Source organism: Anolis sagrei, chromosome 3 (assembly GCF_037176765.1).
Source record: "Anolis sagrei isolate rAnoSag1 chromosome 3, rAnoSag1.mat, whole genome shotgun sequence".
In the NCBI taxonomy this organism is placed as follows: domain Eukaryota; kingdom Metazoa; phylum Chordata; class Lepidosauria; order Squamata; family Dactyloidae; genus Anolis; species Anolis sagrei.
In genome coordinates this window covers 273220481-273237610 of record NC_090023.1, presented here as the reverse complement: position 1 = coordinate 273237610, position 17130 = coordinate 273220481, and the positions used below count along the sequence as shown (strand labels likewise).

Below are 17130 nucleotides of genomic sequence, written 5' to 3'. Positions count from 1 at the left end.
CTCCTTCCTCCTCCTCTCCTCCTCCTCTCCTTTTCCTTCTCCTCCTTCTCCTCCTCCTTCTCCTCCTTCTCCTTCCTCCTCCTCCTCCTCCTCCTCCCTTTCTCCTTCCTCTATTTATTTATATCCCACCTTTTTCCCCCATAAGGAGACCCAACACGACTTGCGTTAAAAGCATTCCAATACAATTTAAAATATACAAATATAGAAACATTAAAATAGAAATAAGTCTAGGTCTTTGGGGAAAGAGTGGGGCTCAAATGGGACAGGAGCCGCACTTCACGGGGGTCTGCAGGGAACACTGTCAATCCTTTCTTCTCGCCCCCTCCCATTTCCTCTTCTCTTCCTTCCTCTGTTTTGTCTTTCTCCTCTTCTTTTTTCCTTCTCTCCCTCCCTCCTTCTTCCTCATTTCCTTTTTGTCTTCCTCCTATTGTGCAATTTTTTTCTTCCTCCTCTTCCCTCCCAACTCTAAGGGGCCTCCTCTTGATGCTCCTGGGCCAGAACTCAAGCTCAGGCTCTTCCACCACCCTGTCCTTCTTCCTCCCATCTCCATGGCTTTGGGCTCAACTCTCAGTCCCAGATGTTTCTTGTCTACCTTTGTCACCCATTGCCATCATCTTGTTTGTTGTGTTGTTGTTCCTCTCCAGGTTTCAACACAGCAAAGGGGGACTTGGTGCGGTCCATCCTCTACCCAAAGCCCCTCAACTTCCGCCTCTACAGAGACGCCCTCCGCTTCCTCATGTGCCTCATTGGAGTGGCAGCCATTGGCATGGTCTATGCCGTCTGCGTCTTCGTCCTCAGTGGGGTGAGTGGCCGGAAGGCAGCTGGGAGGGGGCCACTCCACCTCTCCCACCCTTTTCTTCCTCTACTCCTCTCTTCCCCTTCTTCATCTCTTCTTGTTTCCCCTCTCCTCTTCTCCTTCCTTCTTCCCTTCGTCTTCCTGCATTGTCCTCCTTGTTTCTGTTTCCTTCTTTCCTCTTCTTCCTCTCTTTTCCTTCCTCTCCTCTCACCTTCTTCTTTCCTCCTCCTCACCATCCACTCTCCTCCTCCACTTCTTCATCTCTTTTCTGTCTCTTTCTCCTCTCCTCTGCTTCCATCGCTCTTCTTCCTTCTATTTCTCCCTTTCTTCCTCTCTTTTTCTCTCCTCCTCCCGCCTTCTTCTTTCCTCCTCCTCTCCATCCACTCTCCCCCTCCACTTCTTCATCTCCTTCTGTCTCTTTCTCCTCTCTTCTTCCTTCTATTTCTCCCTTTCTTCCCCTTCTTCTTTCTCTCTTCTTCTCCCTCTCCTCCTCTCGCCTTCTTTCCTCCTCTCCATCCACTCTCTCCCCTCCACTTCTTCATCTCTTTATGTCTATTTATCCTCTCTTCTGCTTCCATCGCTCTTCTTCCTTCTATTTCTCCCTTTCTTCCTCTTCCCCTTCTTCTTCCCCTCTTCTTCTCCCTGTCCTCCTCTCGACTTCTTCTTTCCTCCTCCTCTCCATCCACTCTCTCCCCTCCACTTCTTCATCTCTTTATGTCTATTTATCCTCTCTTCTGCTTCCATCGCTCTTCTTCCTTCTATTTCTCCCTTTCTTCCTCTTCCCCTTCTTCTTCCCCTCTTCTTCTCCCTGTCCTCCTCTCGACTTCTTCTTTCCTCCTCCTCACCATCCACTCTCCTCCTCCTCCTCCTCTTCATGTCTTTTCTGTCTCTTTCTCCTCTCTTCTGCTTCCATCGCTCTTCTTCCTTCTCTTTCTCCCTTTCTTCCCCTTCTTCTTCCTCTCTTCTTCTCCCTCTCCTCCTCTCGTCTTCTTCTTTCCTCCTCCTCTCCATCCACTCTCCTCCTCCTCTTCCACATCTCTTTCTGTCTCTTTTTTCTCTCTTCTGCTTCCATCGCTCTTCTTCCTTCTATTTCTCCCTTTCTTCCTCTTCTTCCTCTCTTCTTCTCCCTCTCCTCCTCTCGTCTTCTTCTTTCCTCCTCCTCTCCATCCACTTTCCCCCTTCCACTTAATCTCTTTCTGTCTCTTTCTCCTCTCTTCTTCCTTCTATTTCTCCCGTTCTTCCTCTTCCCCTTCTTCTTCCTCTCTTCTTCTCCCTCTCCTCCTCTCGCCTTCTTTTCTCCTCCTCTCCATCCACTCTCCCCCTCCACTTTATCTCTTTCTGTCTCTTTTTCCTCTCTTCTTCCTTCTATTTCTCCCTTTCTTCCCCTTCCCCTTCCTATCTTCTTCTCCTTGTCTTCCTCTCGCCTTCTTTCGTCCTCTTCTCCATCCACTCTCCCCCCTCCACTTCTTCATCTCTTTCTGTCTCTTTCTCCTCTCTTCTTCCTTCTATTTCTCCCTTTCTTCCTCTTCTTTTTCCTCTCTCTTCTTCTCTCTCCTCCCCTCGCCTTCTTCTTTCCCCCTCCTCTCCATCCACTCTCCCCCTTCCACGTCTTCATCTCTTTTTGTCTCTTTCTCCTCTCTTCTTCCTTCTATTTCTCCCTTTCCTCCTCTTCCCCTTCCTCCTCTCTTCTTCTACCTCTCCTTCTCTCGCCTTCTCCCTTCCTCCTCCTCTTCATCCACTTTCCTCCTCACCTCGTCCTCTGTCTCTTCTCTTCCTCCTCTCTTCTTCTTTCTTCCCCTTTTCTCTCTCCTTCTCCTTTTCCTCCCTCTCTTCCTTCCTCTTCCTCCTGACACCCTCCCTCCCCCTGTGCAGGAAGAGGCTGGGGAGGTGATCAAGAAGGCCCTGGACGTGATCACCATCGCGGTGCCCCCTGCCCTCCCGGCCGCCTTGACCACTGGCATCATTTACGCCCAGCGGCGTCTCAAGAAGAGAGGCATCTTCTGCATCAGCCCTCAGAGGATCAACGTCTGTGGACAGATCAACCTCATCTGCTTTGACAAAGTAGGTGCCCATGCCTTCCAAGGGGCCAGGTGGTCTTCAGAGGCCTCCCAGATGTTGGCCAAGTTGACTTGAAGGCAAATAGCTGTGGCTTGAATGGCTTCATGGGATATAGCAGGGATGATCTGGCTTAATCTGGGGCATCGGGTGGTCTTTGGAGGCTTCACAGATGTTGGCCAAGTTGACTTGAAGACAAATAGCTGTGGCTTGAATGGCTTCATGGGATATAGCAGGGATGATCTGGCTTAATCTGGGGCATCTGGTGGTCTTCAGAGGCCTCCCAGATGTTGGCCAAGTTGACTTGAAGACAAATAGCTGTGGCTTGAATGGCTTCATGGGATATAGCAGGGGTGATCTGGCTTAATCTGGGGCATCTGGTGGTCTTCAGAGGCCTCCCAGATGTTGGCCAAGTTGACTTGAAGACAAATAGCTGTGGCTTGAATGGCTTCATGGGATATAGCAGGGGTGATCTGGCTTAATCTGGGGCATCTGGTGGTCTTCAGAGGCCTCCCAGATGTTGGCCAAGTTGACTTGAAGACAAATAGCTGTGGCTTGAATGGCTTCATGGGATATAGCAGGGATGATCTGGCTTAATCTGGGGCATCGGGTGGTCTTCAGAGGCCTCCCAGATGTTGGCCAAGTTGACTTGAAGGCAAATAGCTGTGGCTTGAATGGCTTCATGGGATATTGCAGGGATGATCTGGCTTAATCTGGGGCATCAGGTGGTCTTCAGAGGCCTCCCAGATGTTGGCCAAGTTGACTTGAAGGCAAATAGCTGTGGCTTGAATGGCTTCATGGGATATAACACAGATGATCTGGCTTAATCTGGGGCATCGGGTGGTCTTCAGAGGCTTCACAGATGTTGGCCAAGTTGACTGGAAGGCAGATAGCTGTGGCTTGAATGGCTTCATGGGATATAGCAGGGATGATCTGGCTTAATCTGGGGCATCGGGTGGTCTTCAGAGGCTTCACAGATGTTGGCCAAGTTGACTGGAAGGCAGATAGCTGTGGCTTGAATGGCTTCATGGGATATAGCAGGGATGATCTGGCTTAATCTGGGGCATCGGGTGGTCTTCAGAGGCTTCACAGATGTTGGCCAAGTTGACTGGAAGGCAGATAGCTGTGGCTTGAATGGCTTCATGGGATATAGCAGGGATGATCTGGCTTAATCTGGGGCATCTGGTGGTCTTCAGAGGCCTCCCAGATGTTGGCCAAGTTGACTTGAAGACAAATAGCTGTGGCTTGAATGGCTTCATGGGATATAGCAGGGATGATCTGGCTTAATCTGGGGCATCTGGTGGTCTTCAGAGGCCTCCCAGATGTTGGCCAAGTTGACTTGAAGACAAATAGCTGTGGCTTGAATGGCTTCATGGGATATAACAGGGATGATCTGCTTAATCTGGGGCATCGGGTGGTCTTCAGAGGCCTCCCAGATGTTGGCCAAGTTGACTTGAAGACAAATAGCTATGGCTTGAATGGCTTCATGGGATATAGCAGGGATGATCTGCTTAATCTGGGGCATCGGGTGGTCTTCAGAGGCCTCCCAGATGTTGGCCAAGTTGACTTGAAGGCAAATAGCTGTGGCTTGAATGGCTTCATGGGATATAGCAGGGATGATCTGGCTTAATCTGGGGCATCGGGTGGTCTTCAGAGGCCTCCCAGATGTTGGCCAAGTTGACTTGAAGGCAAATAGCTGTGGCTTGAATGGCTTCATGGGATATAACAGGGATGATCTGGCTTAATCTGGGGCATCGGGTGGTCTTCAAAGGCCTCCCAGATGTTGGCCAAGTTGACTTGAAGACAAATAGCTGTGGCTTGAATGGCTTCATGGGATATAGCAGGGATGATCTGGCTTAATCTGGGGCATCGGGTGGTCTTCAGAGGCTTCACAGATGTTGGCCAAGTTGACTTGAAGGCAAATAGCTGTGGCTTAAATGGCTTCATGAGATATAGCAGGGATGATCTGCTTAATCTGGGGCATCGGGTGGTCTTCAGAGGCCTCCTAGATGTTGACCAAGTTGACTTGAAGGCAAATATACCAGCTCTCTGAAGTGATGTGTCATCCAGATTGAGCCACCTTGAGTCCTGAGTCTGGAGAAGGCTGCCATGGGAATGCAATGCAGACATGCTTCCCAATTTGTGGGAAGAATGTCTGCACTTTACAGATTTGATGAAAATGTTTCCCCCAGGAATCTCTAGCTCAGGCATGGGCAAACTTTGGTTTTCCCCCCAGGTGTTTTGGACTTCAATTCCCACAATTGAAGTCCAATTGCAGGCGACTCAGGGCAGTTTACAGTCAACATCAAAGCATAAGAATACAATAAAACAATAAAGATAATATAAAATCATGATAAAGTCATTAGCAACAGAACCCCTGAAGATGCTTGCCACAGATGCAGGCGAAACGTTAGAAGAGAATGCTACTGGAACATGGCCATACAGCCTGAAAAACTCACAGCAACCCAGTGATTCTGACCATGAAAGCCTTCAACATTATAATATCGATGTATTTGTTTTAAGTCCTTTATCTAATTTTAATTATGACATGATACATCAAAACATCTAATTTATCCTATTAGTAAATTAGTATTGCATGAAGGGAAAATTTAATATGTTTCTCTATTATACCTTTTTTCCTTCGTCTTCCTTCCCGTGGCACCCTTTGATGTTCCTGCACGTGGTGCAAATAGACCGGCACACTGACCGAGGATGGGCTGGACCTCTGGGGGGCTGTCCTGGCCGAAGGAAAGAGGTATGTGTCTTTCTGTCCATCTGCCTCCGGTTCCCCACCCGTTCCTTTGTGTGCATGCACCTATCAGACTGTAGGATCTATATAGCAATATTAAATAACCACTCACAAGCCGGTTTTGCTTTGAAATGGATATATTGCTTGTATCTCTGCAGCAAAGAATGACACTACTGACTTTTTCCCACCACCACTTCCTTTTATACACCTTTCCTGCCCATCTCCCCTCTCTTCTCCGTTTCCTTATTAGAACTTGTTGCTTTACAAATTCCAATACAAGGTTTCCAGCACCCTCAGCTGGCTTCAAAATGTCACAGAGAGGGAATTGAGTCAGCCAGGATGATTCAGTCAGGACTTCACGGAGGGAATTTGTGATGTCTGCCCCGATGTTGAGCTGGTTGCATGGCTTAAAAGGGGTGTGCAGGCTCATCTGGTCAACTGCTCAACAGTGGGTTGTGATGGTGTATGTTCTACCTGTATTAAACTGGAAGTTGGGATTACATGTGTAAGACTGTAGGATCTATATAGCAATATTAAATAACTACTCACAGGCCGGTTCTGCTGTGAAATGGATATATGTCTTGTATCTCTGCAGCAAAGAATGACACTACTGACTTTTCCCCACCACCACTTCCTTTTATACACCTTTCCTGCCCATCTCCCCTCTCTCCTCAGTTTCCTTATTAGAACTTGTTGCTTCACAAGTTCCAATACAAGGTTTCCAGCGCCCTCAGCTGGCTTCAAAATGTCACAGAGAGAGAATTGAGTTAGCCAGGATGATTCAGTCAGAATGTTACGGAGGGAATTTGTGATGCCTTCATGCCGTCAGAAACTGACTCCTGACACCACCACACCTGTTGTCTGATGTGCTCTCTCCCCCTCCAGCTTCCAGAGTGCCCACCGCTTCTCCTCCTCCGCCTCTCCGCTGCCGTGGGGCCCGGCCTTTGCAGCCATGGCCACATGCCATTCCTTGGTGGTCCTTGACGGGAAGATCCAGGGGGACCCCTTGGACCTCAAGATGTTCCAGGCTACTCAATGGGTAATGCTTCATCTTTTACCTACATCAGGAAGTTCTTCCTCATGTTCAGATGGAATCTTGATCCCTGGACTTGCTCACCGAACTCTCGGCATTTGTGCACTGGACTGTACCTTTTGACTATGGTGTTATCTTGAACTTGCAACAGCGTTTCCTGTCAGTTTTGTTTTATATTCTGTGGCTGAGTGCTATCTTTATGTTTTGTGTTCTGGACTATTAAAACAACCAGAAAGTAAGTGCTGCTTTAATTCAATTGTTTGACACAAACTGGGAGTTTGTTTGGTTCATCTCTGCCTGAATAAGGCAGAGCCCTGGCATCGTGACAGTTTGCTCCTTAAATCAAGATCTCTATCTGCTGCATGAACTCTTTCAGGTTATGGGCCCAGATTGTTTTAAGAGATCTGTGAAAAGATGACAGTCAATGGAAGCATCAAGCCAAGTGTAGAGGCATGGAGATGCCTTGGAGCACGAAGTTGACTCTTCCCAAACTGAATGAGAAGCTTGAGTCGCCTGAGGGCTGAGAAAAGCGGTATATAAATAAAGTAAATAAATAAAGTAAATAAATAAATAAATAAATAAAATGGGTATTCCAAATGAGCTCGAATTGGGCATCTTTGGGGCTGTTCGGTGAATGTAAAGAAGACAGACCGACTGCAGAAATTCCCACATGGTATGCATCACAGCTTACTGATGGGATTTACAGGTATGTCTGGAATAAAACAACTGCAAGACCAGTGCTCCCCTAACACGAGAAAATGCATAAGAAATCAGATGCCAACTAACATCTCTTATATGAGCAATCTTCAGCCCTCCCTCCTGGTGTTCTGGACTACTGGCTGTTAGGAATTGTGGGAATTGGAGTCGAAAGCACCTGGAGGGAGGGCCAATGTTTTACCCTTGCCTGGTTTGCAGTTGCAGAAATGAATTGCTCTAGCAGAGACATAAGCAAACATTGGCCCTCCCTCCAGGTGCTTTCGACTCCAATTCCCACAATTCCTAACAGCCAGTAGTCCAGAACACCAGGAGGGAAGGCTGAAGATTGCTCATATAAGAGATGTCAGCTGGCATCTGATTTCTTATGCACTTTCTCACGTTAGGAGAGCATTGGTCTTGCAGTTGTTTTATTCCAGACATACCTGTAAATCCCATCAATAAGCTGTGATGCATCGGGCTCTCAGAATCCCATGTGGGAATTTCTGCAATCGGTCTGTCCTCTTTACATTCACCAAACAGCCTCAAAGATGCCCAATTCAAGCTCATTTGGAATACCCATTTTGAATCAAGCTTCTCATTCAGTTTGGGAAGGGTCAACTTCATGCTCCAAGGCATCTCCATGCCTCTACACTTGGCTTGATGCTTTCATTGACCGCCATCTTTTCACAGATCTCTTAAAACAATCTGGGCGCATAACCTAGAAGAGTTCATGCAGCAGATAGAGATCTTGATTGAAGGAGCAAACTGTCATGATGGCAGGGCTCTGCCTTATTCAGGCAGAGATGAACCAAACAAACTCCCAGTTTGTGTTAAACAATTATATTAAAGCAGCACTTACTTTCTGGTTGTTTTAATAGTCCAATACATAAAACATAAAGATAGCACTCAGCCACAGAATATAAAACAAAACTGACAGCGAACGCTGATGCAAGTTCAAGATAACACCATAGTCAAAAGGTCCAGTCCAGTGCACAAATGCCGAGAGTTCAATGAGCAAGTCCAGGGATCAAGATTCCATCTGAACATGAGGAAGAACTTCCTGACTGTGAGAGCTGTTCAGCAGTGGAACTCTCTGCCCCGGAGTGTGGTGGAAGCTCTTTCTTTGGAAGTGTGTAAACAGAGGCTGGATGGCCATCTGTCAGGGGTGATTTGAATGCAATATTCCTGCTTCTTACCAGAATGGGGTTGGACAGGATGGCCCAGGAGGTCTCTTCCAACTCTTTGATTCTATCATTCTAAGAGTCTATATCGTAGTCAAAAGCCAGTCCAGAGAGGTGTCAAGGTTCCAGGGTTCCAAGAGTCAGGATACCGAAAATCCACAAACCTGGGAAAACAAGAGAAGCTGTCAATCAATCACTCAAAAACCAAGGTGATGGTATTTTCCAAAAGGAAGCAAAGACACACTTGGAAATTAGGTGGTCACTCAATAGAGCAGTGTGATAGCTTTAAATACTTGGGCTTACACTTCTCACATAATGGAAACTGGAAGAACCACATAGAGGCAGCCAAATTATCTGCCTGGAGGTCAGCGAAGTCAATCCTAGCCTTTGGAAAAACAAAGGGAGGTTCCCTGGTTTGTCCCACAGTAAAGATTTTTGCCGCTAAAATTTTACCCCAAATGTTATACGGAGCGGAAATTTGGGGGCAAGGTAATACAGAACAGGTTGAACGTATTCAGAACAAGTTCGCAAGAGCTCTTCTAGCCCTTCCCCCTGGGACCCCAGCTGCCCTGTTAAGACTGGAATTAGATCTTCCCTCACTTAAGGCCAGAATGCATAAACTCATCATCTCGTATGGGAAGAGATTGCTAGGAATGGAGGAGGTGAGCATAGCAAAGCAATGCTTGAGGGAGCAGTATAAACGGGGAGGATGGGTGCAATCCTGGCTAGCCTTGCTCCATCAGTATTTTGATGGGTCAATAACAACTCTAATGCAGATGGACAAGAAGCAGATTAGTGATAAAATCTTTGAGATGGATGCAGCTGGCAATTTGGAGATTAGTAAAAAGCAAGGTTTTTCTACATGGTATCCCAGACTAAAGAGTGACCAATACTGCCAACAATATCTTCAAGATCTCCGTCACCAGCGTTGAGGAAAGCCTTTACAGCTCTGCGCTTCCAAACAATGCCCTCAAACTGGCTAGAAGGGAGATACAAAGGGATCCCCCATGCCCAAAGGCTTTGCATTTGTGGCTCTGGGGATAAAGAAGATCTAACACACTATCTATTACACTGCCCTCTGTATAATGACCCCAGAAAAAATCTCCTGGGAACACTCCTTGAAGAAAGGGCAGCATGGCAAGAATCGGCCGTGATCGGTGACTTGTTAGCAGATTATGACAAAAATATAACACTAAAAGTAGCCACATTTGCAATTGCAGCCCAAAAGATCAGAGACAGAGTAGCAAAATTCTCGTTGGAGTCCAGATAGGGAAAGGGAGAAGGTTAAGGAGGACACATACTACTGTTAGGTTTCTGCCAGCAAAATTTTAATGATCTAGTTTTTTAAATTTTGAATGGATTTTGGTTTATTTTGGTTTATATTGGAATGTGTTTATAAAGGTTGTATGTTATTGATGTCATGGCCTATGGCTAGTGCAATAAACTTTATTCACAAACCTGGGGGAAAAGCAGCAGCATCTACCACCAAGATAACACAAATACTTTTCTCCCAAAGATCAGTCCCAAGGCTCGCTCCTTATATCCAGAGACACCCAACTGCAACCCATCTCTTGCATACTTCCCCCTTAATTGCTTTCACCCTTGAACTCTTACTTACAGATTACTCAACCCTTTAGAACTAAGACTTACATTAACCCTTCCATCACCAACTGCTAGGCCTGTCACCACCAACCACCAACAACTGCAGAATATGATACATGACATAAACATGCCAAGGCTTTCCTACAATATACTTTAGTTTCTTTCCCTAAGCCTTTGGTGTGGTTGCTCCTTATATCAACATCTCTAACCACTTTATGAACTCTAGATCTCTCCCCACTGAATGCACCCTGACAATCTGAAACTGCAGATACAACCAAACGCTATAACATTACCCAACTTCCAGACCTAGGTATGATCTGCATTAAATGGTCGGTGTAGATGGCACCCAAGTTGAAGACCATGCAATTTCCTAGAGGTGTCTTCTCTACAGTTTGCTAGGTCCTTCAAGGTCACTTTGTGGTAATCTCCAGGGGAAACATACCATAGAATCACCAGCAGATTTCTAGAGAATTGTTTTTTCCCCAGCCACAGATTAGTGAAAATGCAGGTATGGGCTCCCTAGTTATGGGGGTCTTATTAAATAGGATGGGACAATAATTGTACTGTCGCCGCTGGGCCTGTATCTGGTTGGCTTTAAAATAGGATGTGTAACCTTTGCCCAGCGGGAAGCCAGGGGGCCCAAGGAAAGGTTCTCAGGGGCTTCCTCTACAAAAGAATCGTCAGATGGCTTGAGAAATACAACAAAGTCTTTTATTAATGAAATCAAACAGGAACTACAAAGCTTTCTTGATAAAGTATTGGTTCTCTCAATCTTGTCCACAGGGGACAGGCACTATCTTCAATAACTTTTCTTTAAAGGAAAATTCCCCTTTTTAACTTCTCCCAGGCTGACTAAAATCCAACCCTCGCTGATGCGTGCTCCGCTACCGGGCCAAACCACTTCTCGGACGCCGAGTGGACCTACCAGCAAGGCAGTGGATGTTCTCCAGCTGGAGTTCTTTAGTCTTTAAGGCTGTTTTCCTGGAGTTCTTAAAGCTGTTCTCCCCTGGATTGCTTAAGGCTGTGGGAATGCTTCCCTGGCATCCTTTCCCTGGAGATTCTTAAAGATTGAAGCCTTTGTACAGGGGAAGTTACACACATCCTATACATTGGCTAACCTGGCTGAGACTAACTAACAAAATGGCTCACTTCCCTCCAAAGCCCAAAAAGGGGGCGGGACTAGGGAACCTAATAATAATTGACAAGCAATTGACCCAATAACTGCAAAGTAAGGAAAGCCATCTGACTGCAAAGGCATAGAACTTAAAAATGCATGCAGCAATCAACAAATAGCAAGATAAGTTGGAGCTCCTGGTGCAGCTGTCCCAGAACAATAATAGATGGACTTTTGAAGGAGGTCCTTCCTTGTAGAGCCGCGGTGATGACAGGCAGTCAAGGTTTTCCAGCTCTAAGCTCCATATTTCTGCCTAGGAGCCTCATTTCCTGCACAAGCCAGCATAGTTATGCCAATGTAGTGAACCCACATAATTCGAACCATCAGGTGTTTGCTATCTCCTGTCCTTTGGTACGCAGGTGGCACCCACCATTTTATTGCTAGCCACCTGCAGGACAGTTTTCCTTTGAAATGTGTGCAGGTGAGAGGAATCCTGTTTTCCCATTTAAACCCACAGGAAATAGAAGATTCCAGCAGCAACGATGGGGACGATGGAGAATCTACACAGGTGTTGGTGGTCAGACCAGGAGCCAAGGCTGAACAGGTAAGCTCAGGTGTCACTCTCAAACTCAGGGTACATCTATTCTACACTGTAGAGCAGTGGTTCCCAACCTGGGGGTCGGGACCCCTGGGGAGGTCACGAGGGGGTTTCAGAGGGGTTGCCAAAGACCATCCAAAAACATAGTATTTTCTGTATTGTTGAAGGCTTTCATGGCTGGAATCACTAGGTTCTTGTGGGTTTTTTTGGGCTATATGGCCATGTTCTAGAGGCATTCTCTCCTGATGTTTCGCCTGCATCTGTGGCAAGCATCCTCAGAGGTAGTGAGGTCTGTTGGAAGTAGGAAAATGGGTTTATATATCTGGGGTGGGGCAAAGAGCTCTTCTCTGCTGGAGCTAGGTGTGAATGTTTCAACTGACCACCTTCATTAGCATTTGAAGGCCTGGCTGAGCCTGGGAAAATCTTTTGTTGAGAGGTGTTAAGATGTGCCTGGTTGTTTCCTCTCTGTTGTTTTGCTGTTGTAATTTTAGAATTTTTTAAATACTGGTAGCCAGATTTTGTTCATTTTCATGGTCTCTTCCTTTCTGTTGAAATTAAAAAACTCTAAAATTACAACAGCAAAACAGCAGAGAGGAAACAACCAGGCACATTTTAACACCTCTCAACAAAAGATTTTCCCAGGCTCAGCCAGGTCTTCAAATGCTAATGTAGGTGGTCAGTTGAAAAAATTCACACCTAGCTCCAGCAGAGAAGAGCTCTTTGCCCCACCCCAGCCATTCCACAGATATATAAACCCATTGTCCTACTTCCAACAGACCTCATTACCTCTGAGGATGCTTGCCATAGATGCAGGAGAAACGTCAGGAGAGAATGCCTCTAGAACATGGCCCTATAGCCTGAAAAGACCCACAAGAACATAGTATTTTCTGATGGTCATGGGGGTTCTGTGTGGGAAGTTTGGCCTAATTCTATCATTGGTGGGGATCAGAATGCTCTTTCATTGTAGGTGAACTATAAATCCCAGGAACTAAAACTTCCAAATGTCAAGGTCTGTTTTCCCCAAACTCCATCAGTGTTCACATTTGGGCATATTGAGAATTCATGCCAAGTTTGGTCCAGATCCATCATTGTTTGACTCCACAGTGCTCTCTCGATTGTAGGTGAACTACAACTCCAAAACTCAAGGTCAATGCCCACCAAGCCCTTCCTGTATTTCCTGTTGGTCATGGGAGTTCTGTGTCCCAAGATTGGTTCAATTCAATCTTTAGTGGAGTTCAGAATACTCTTTGATTGTAGGTGAAGGCATGACTTAGGTGAAGGGCTAGAAGGCAGGATCATCAAGTTTGCAGACGACACCAAATTGGGAGGGAGAGCCAAGACTCCAGAGGACGGGAGCAGGACTCAAAGGGATCTTGACAGATGAGAGAGATGATGGGCCAAAACTCACAAAATGAAGTTCAACAGGGAGAAATGCAAGAAACTCCACTTTGGCAGGAAAAACGAAATGCAAAGATACAAAATGGGGGACAATGCCTGGCTCGAGAGCAGTACGTGTGAAAAAGATCTTGGAGTCCTCGTGGGGAACAAGTTAAACCTGAGCCAGGAATGTGATGTGGCGGCAAAAAAAGCCAATGGGATTTTGGCCTCAGGCATCAAGAGGAGCCTAGTGTCTAGATCTAGGGAAGTCCTGCTCCCCATGCTCTATTCCGCTTTGGTTAGACCACACCTGGAATATTGTGTCCAATTCTGGGCACCACAATTCAAGAGAGATATTGACTCTAAGCTGGAATATGTCTAGAGGAAGGCGACTAAAATGTTCAAAGGTCTGGAGAACAAGCCCTATGAGGAGCGGCTTAAGGAGCTGGGCATGTTTAGCCTGAAGAAGAGAAGGCTGAGAGGAGATATGATAGCCATGTATAAATATGTGAGAGGAAGCCACAGGGAGGAGGAGGGAGGGAGCGTGCTTTCTGCTTCCCTGGAGACTAGGACGCAATGGAGGAATGGCTTCAAACTACAAGAGAGGAGATTCCACCTGAACATGAGGAAGAACTTCCTGACTGTGAGAGCCATTCAGCAGTGGAACTCTCTGCCCTGGAGTGTGGTGGAGGCTCCTTCTTTGGAGACTTTTAAACAGAGGCTGGCTGGCCATCTGTCAGGGGTGATTTGAATGCAATATTCCTGAGAAGAAGAAGAGAAGGCTGAGAGGAGATATGATAGCCATGTATAAATATGTGAGAGGAAGCCACAGGGAGGAGGAGGGAGCAAGCTTGTTTTCTGCTTCCCTGGAGACTAGGACGCAATGGAGCCATGGCTTCAAACTACAAGAAAGGAGATTCCACCTGAACATGTGGAAGAACTCCTGACTGTGAGAGCCGTTCAGCAGTGGAACTCTCTGCCCCAGAGTGTGGTGGAGGCTCCTTCTTGGGAAGCTTTGAAACAGAGGCTGGATGGCCATCTGTCAGGGGTGCTTTGAATGCAATATTCCTGCTTCTTGGCAGAATGGGGTTGGACTGGATGATGGCCCAGGAGGTCTCTTCCAACTCTAGGATTCTATGAGGCTGGATGGCCATCTGTCAGGGGTGCTTTGAATGCAATATTCCTGCTTCTTGGCAGAATGGGGTTGGACTGGGTGGCCCAGGAGGTCTCTTCCAACTCTTGTATTCTAGGATTCTATGACTCTATTGAAGTCCACCCCTCGTCCTGCAGAAATGCCACCCCCCTCTCTGTCCGCACTGACCCTTTGGACCTCCGGCCGGTGCCCAGCTCCTCCGCCTCTCTGCCCCCAGGTTGTTCCCGGCGGAGGAGGCCTGGCCGTCTTACGCCAATTCCCCTTCTCTTCAGCCCTGCAGCGGATGTCCGTCGTGGCGCAGGACCCCAGCGGGCAGAGGCACGTCTTCACGAAGGGGGCTCCTGAGAAGGTGGCCCTCTTCTGCCGGCCAGAGACAGGTAACCGGCCAGGGCTTTTGGAGGGCTTTCCTCTCCTACTCTCATCAATGTTGTTTTGAACTTTAGCATCTTCTTTAATCCATTTCCAGCGGGACAGAGTGCACCAGGCACCTTCGCCACTGGTTTTATGATAGCTGTATTAGTTCCACAGACAACGGAGAAGCATCACATATATGAGGGTTGAATGAAAAGTAATGCCTCCACCTTCGTAACTCCTTATAGATGGCAGTACTGGTATGCGGGAGGGACTAGCTTGTTCAGTAGACTCTCCTCTATAGTTCCATATTGGCGAGAAGCCTTAGCATTGAATGGTTTTGTTGTTAAAGTGTGAAGTATGGAACCCTATGCATACAGTCGGTCAATGCAACTTAAGCAACATATGCGGCAGGTACTGGGTTGTTCAGTAGACTCTCCTCTACAGTTCCATATTGGCGAGAAGCCTTAGCATTAAACGGTTGTGTTGTTAAAGTGTGAAGTATGGAACCGTGTGCATATGGTCGGTCAATGTGACTTAAGCAACGTATGCGGCAGGTACTGGCTTGTTCAGTAGACTCTCCTCTACAGTTCCATTTTGGCGGGAAGCCTTAGCATTGAACAGTTGTGTTGTTAAAGTGTGAAGTATGGATCCCTGTGCGTACGGTCAGTCAATGCGACTGAAGCAACGTATGCAGCAGGTACTGGCTTGTTCAGTGGACTCTCCTCTACAGTTCCATATTGGCGAGAAGCCTTAGCATTGAACGGTTGTGTTGTTAAAGTGTGAAGTATGGAACCCTGTGCATATGGTCGGTCAATGCGACTGAAGCAATGTATGCAGCAGGTACTGGCTTGTTCAGTGGACTCTCCTCTACAGTTTCATTTTGGTGGGAAGCCTTAGCATTGAATGGTTGTGTTGTTAAAGTGCGAAGTATGGAACCGTGTGCATACGGTCGGTCAATGTGACTTAAGCAATGTGCACTCAGTACATTCTTGACAGCAGGAGGTGTCACCCCAAAGAAGATTCATCAGAGAATGCAAGCTGTTTATGGTGATTGTGTTGATGTGAGTACTGTGTGTTGTTGGGCGAGTGTTGTGGCCCAGCTTGACTCTGAGTCTGAAGCTGAGTTCTGTGGGCCTTCTGAGCCAGAATTCCTACAGGATGATGAGGAGGCTGATGGGTTACAGATTTCTGTACATGCTTCAGACAGGGCTGATGGTGGGGTTGCTGAAGGAGAATCAGCAAGTAAATTCCCAGGGGAAAGGAATTTTAGTGAGACTGATAACGAGAGTGAAATCCAACACGGCCAGGTAGAGATGTCTTTGCATTCCCACAGTGATCCGGTCCAGCTGGACAAAGATAAGGGGTTGCAGAGCCTTGAAGGTAATGAATTAATGAGCAGACAAGATGGTCTGCAATTCAGGCTCCGGAGAAGCACTCGCTTGGCTAGCAAGCGAGAAGCCAAGGAGGCCAAAGGTCAACGCAATGCGTTCATGTCTGCAAAGCGTATTTAGCCTTGTAGCTGACAAGCAGGGGTTGTCAGTTCAACGTAGCTTTTTCCACGCAAACTTCTGTAGATTAACTTTGGCTTTTAGCAGCACGCTTCTAGCTTCCTGAGTATGGGATTTGGGCCTTGTTTTCAACTGTTCTCCATGGACTCATGTTTCATAGAATCATAGAATCAAAGAGTTGGAAGATGAGTCCACAGTAAGATGAGTCCACAGCAAACAAGACCAAGAGAATGGTCTTGTTTGCCGTGGATTCATCTTGTGTTTCAAATAATAATAATAATAATAATAATAGTAATAATAATAATAATAACAACTAGCTATCCCCTGCCATGCGTTGCTGTGGCCCAGACTGTGCATATGTGTTTTGTGTGTGTGTATATATGTGTCTATGTGTATATATGTGTTGTAATGTGTTGTAATGCGTTGTAATGTGTTGTAACATATTTTTTATATTTTTTGACTTTTTAAGCCTCTTCCACAGTGTTTTTCAGTGTTTTTATGAGTGATGGTCACTCGTTGGCCTGTTAGGAGTCTTGTGTCCAAGTTTGGTGTCAATTCACCCAGTGGATTTTGAGTTATGTTAATCCCACAAACGAATATGACATTTTTATTTATATAGATAATACAATAAATTAAAACATAGGGAAAGTGCATCCAAGCTTTGCTTGAACATCTGAGCCTTCTCTTCTCTTTGCTTGAACATCTTTGCCTTCTCTCCCTCCAGTGCCTCCCAGTTTCACCAGTGAACTCCAGCTCCACACCTCTCGAGGTTTCAGGGTCATTGGACTTGCACACAAGAGCCTCCCGGAAGGAATGGGAACAGATTCCCTAAACAGGTAAAATGGATTTATTTCCTCTGAGAACCTTGTCTGGATGACATAGTTTTGAAGCTAAAGGTGTCCACGTGGGATGAA

The 17130-nt window shown here is 46.6% G+C and overlaps 1 protein-coding gene across 1 annotated transcript in view; it reads left to right on the top strand.

Moving 5' to 3' along the window:
- LOC132769774 (probable cation-transporting ATPase 13A4) overlaps positions 1 to 17130 on the top strand; it is a 72525-nt gene that overhangs the window by 26533 nt on the left and 28862 nt on the right. The window contains exons 11-17 of the mRNA XM_067466291.1: positions 645 to 802; positions 2669 to 2857; positions 5545 to 5606; positions 6486 to 6639; positions 11744 to 11830; positions 14572 to 14731; positions 16941 to 17052. Coding sequence (XP_067322392.1) covers positions 645 to 802; positions 2669 to 2857; positions 5545 to 5606; positions 6486 to 6639; positions 11744 to 11830; positions 14572 to 14731; positions 16941 to 17052 — 922 coding nt within the window. The remainder of the gene's footprint in view (positions 1 to 644; positions 803 to 2668; positions 2858 to 5544; positions 5607 to 6485; positions 6640 to 11743; positions 11831 to 14571; positions 14732 to 16940; positions 17053 to 17130) is intronic.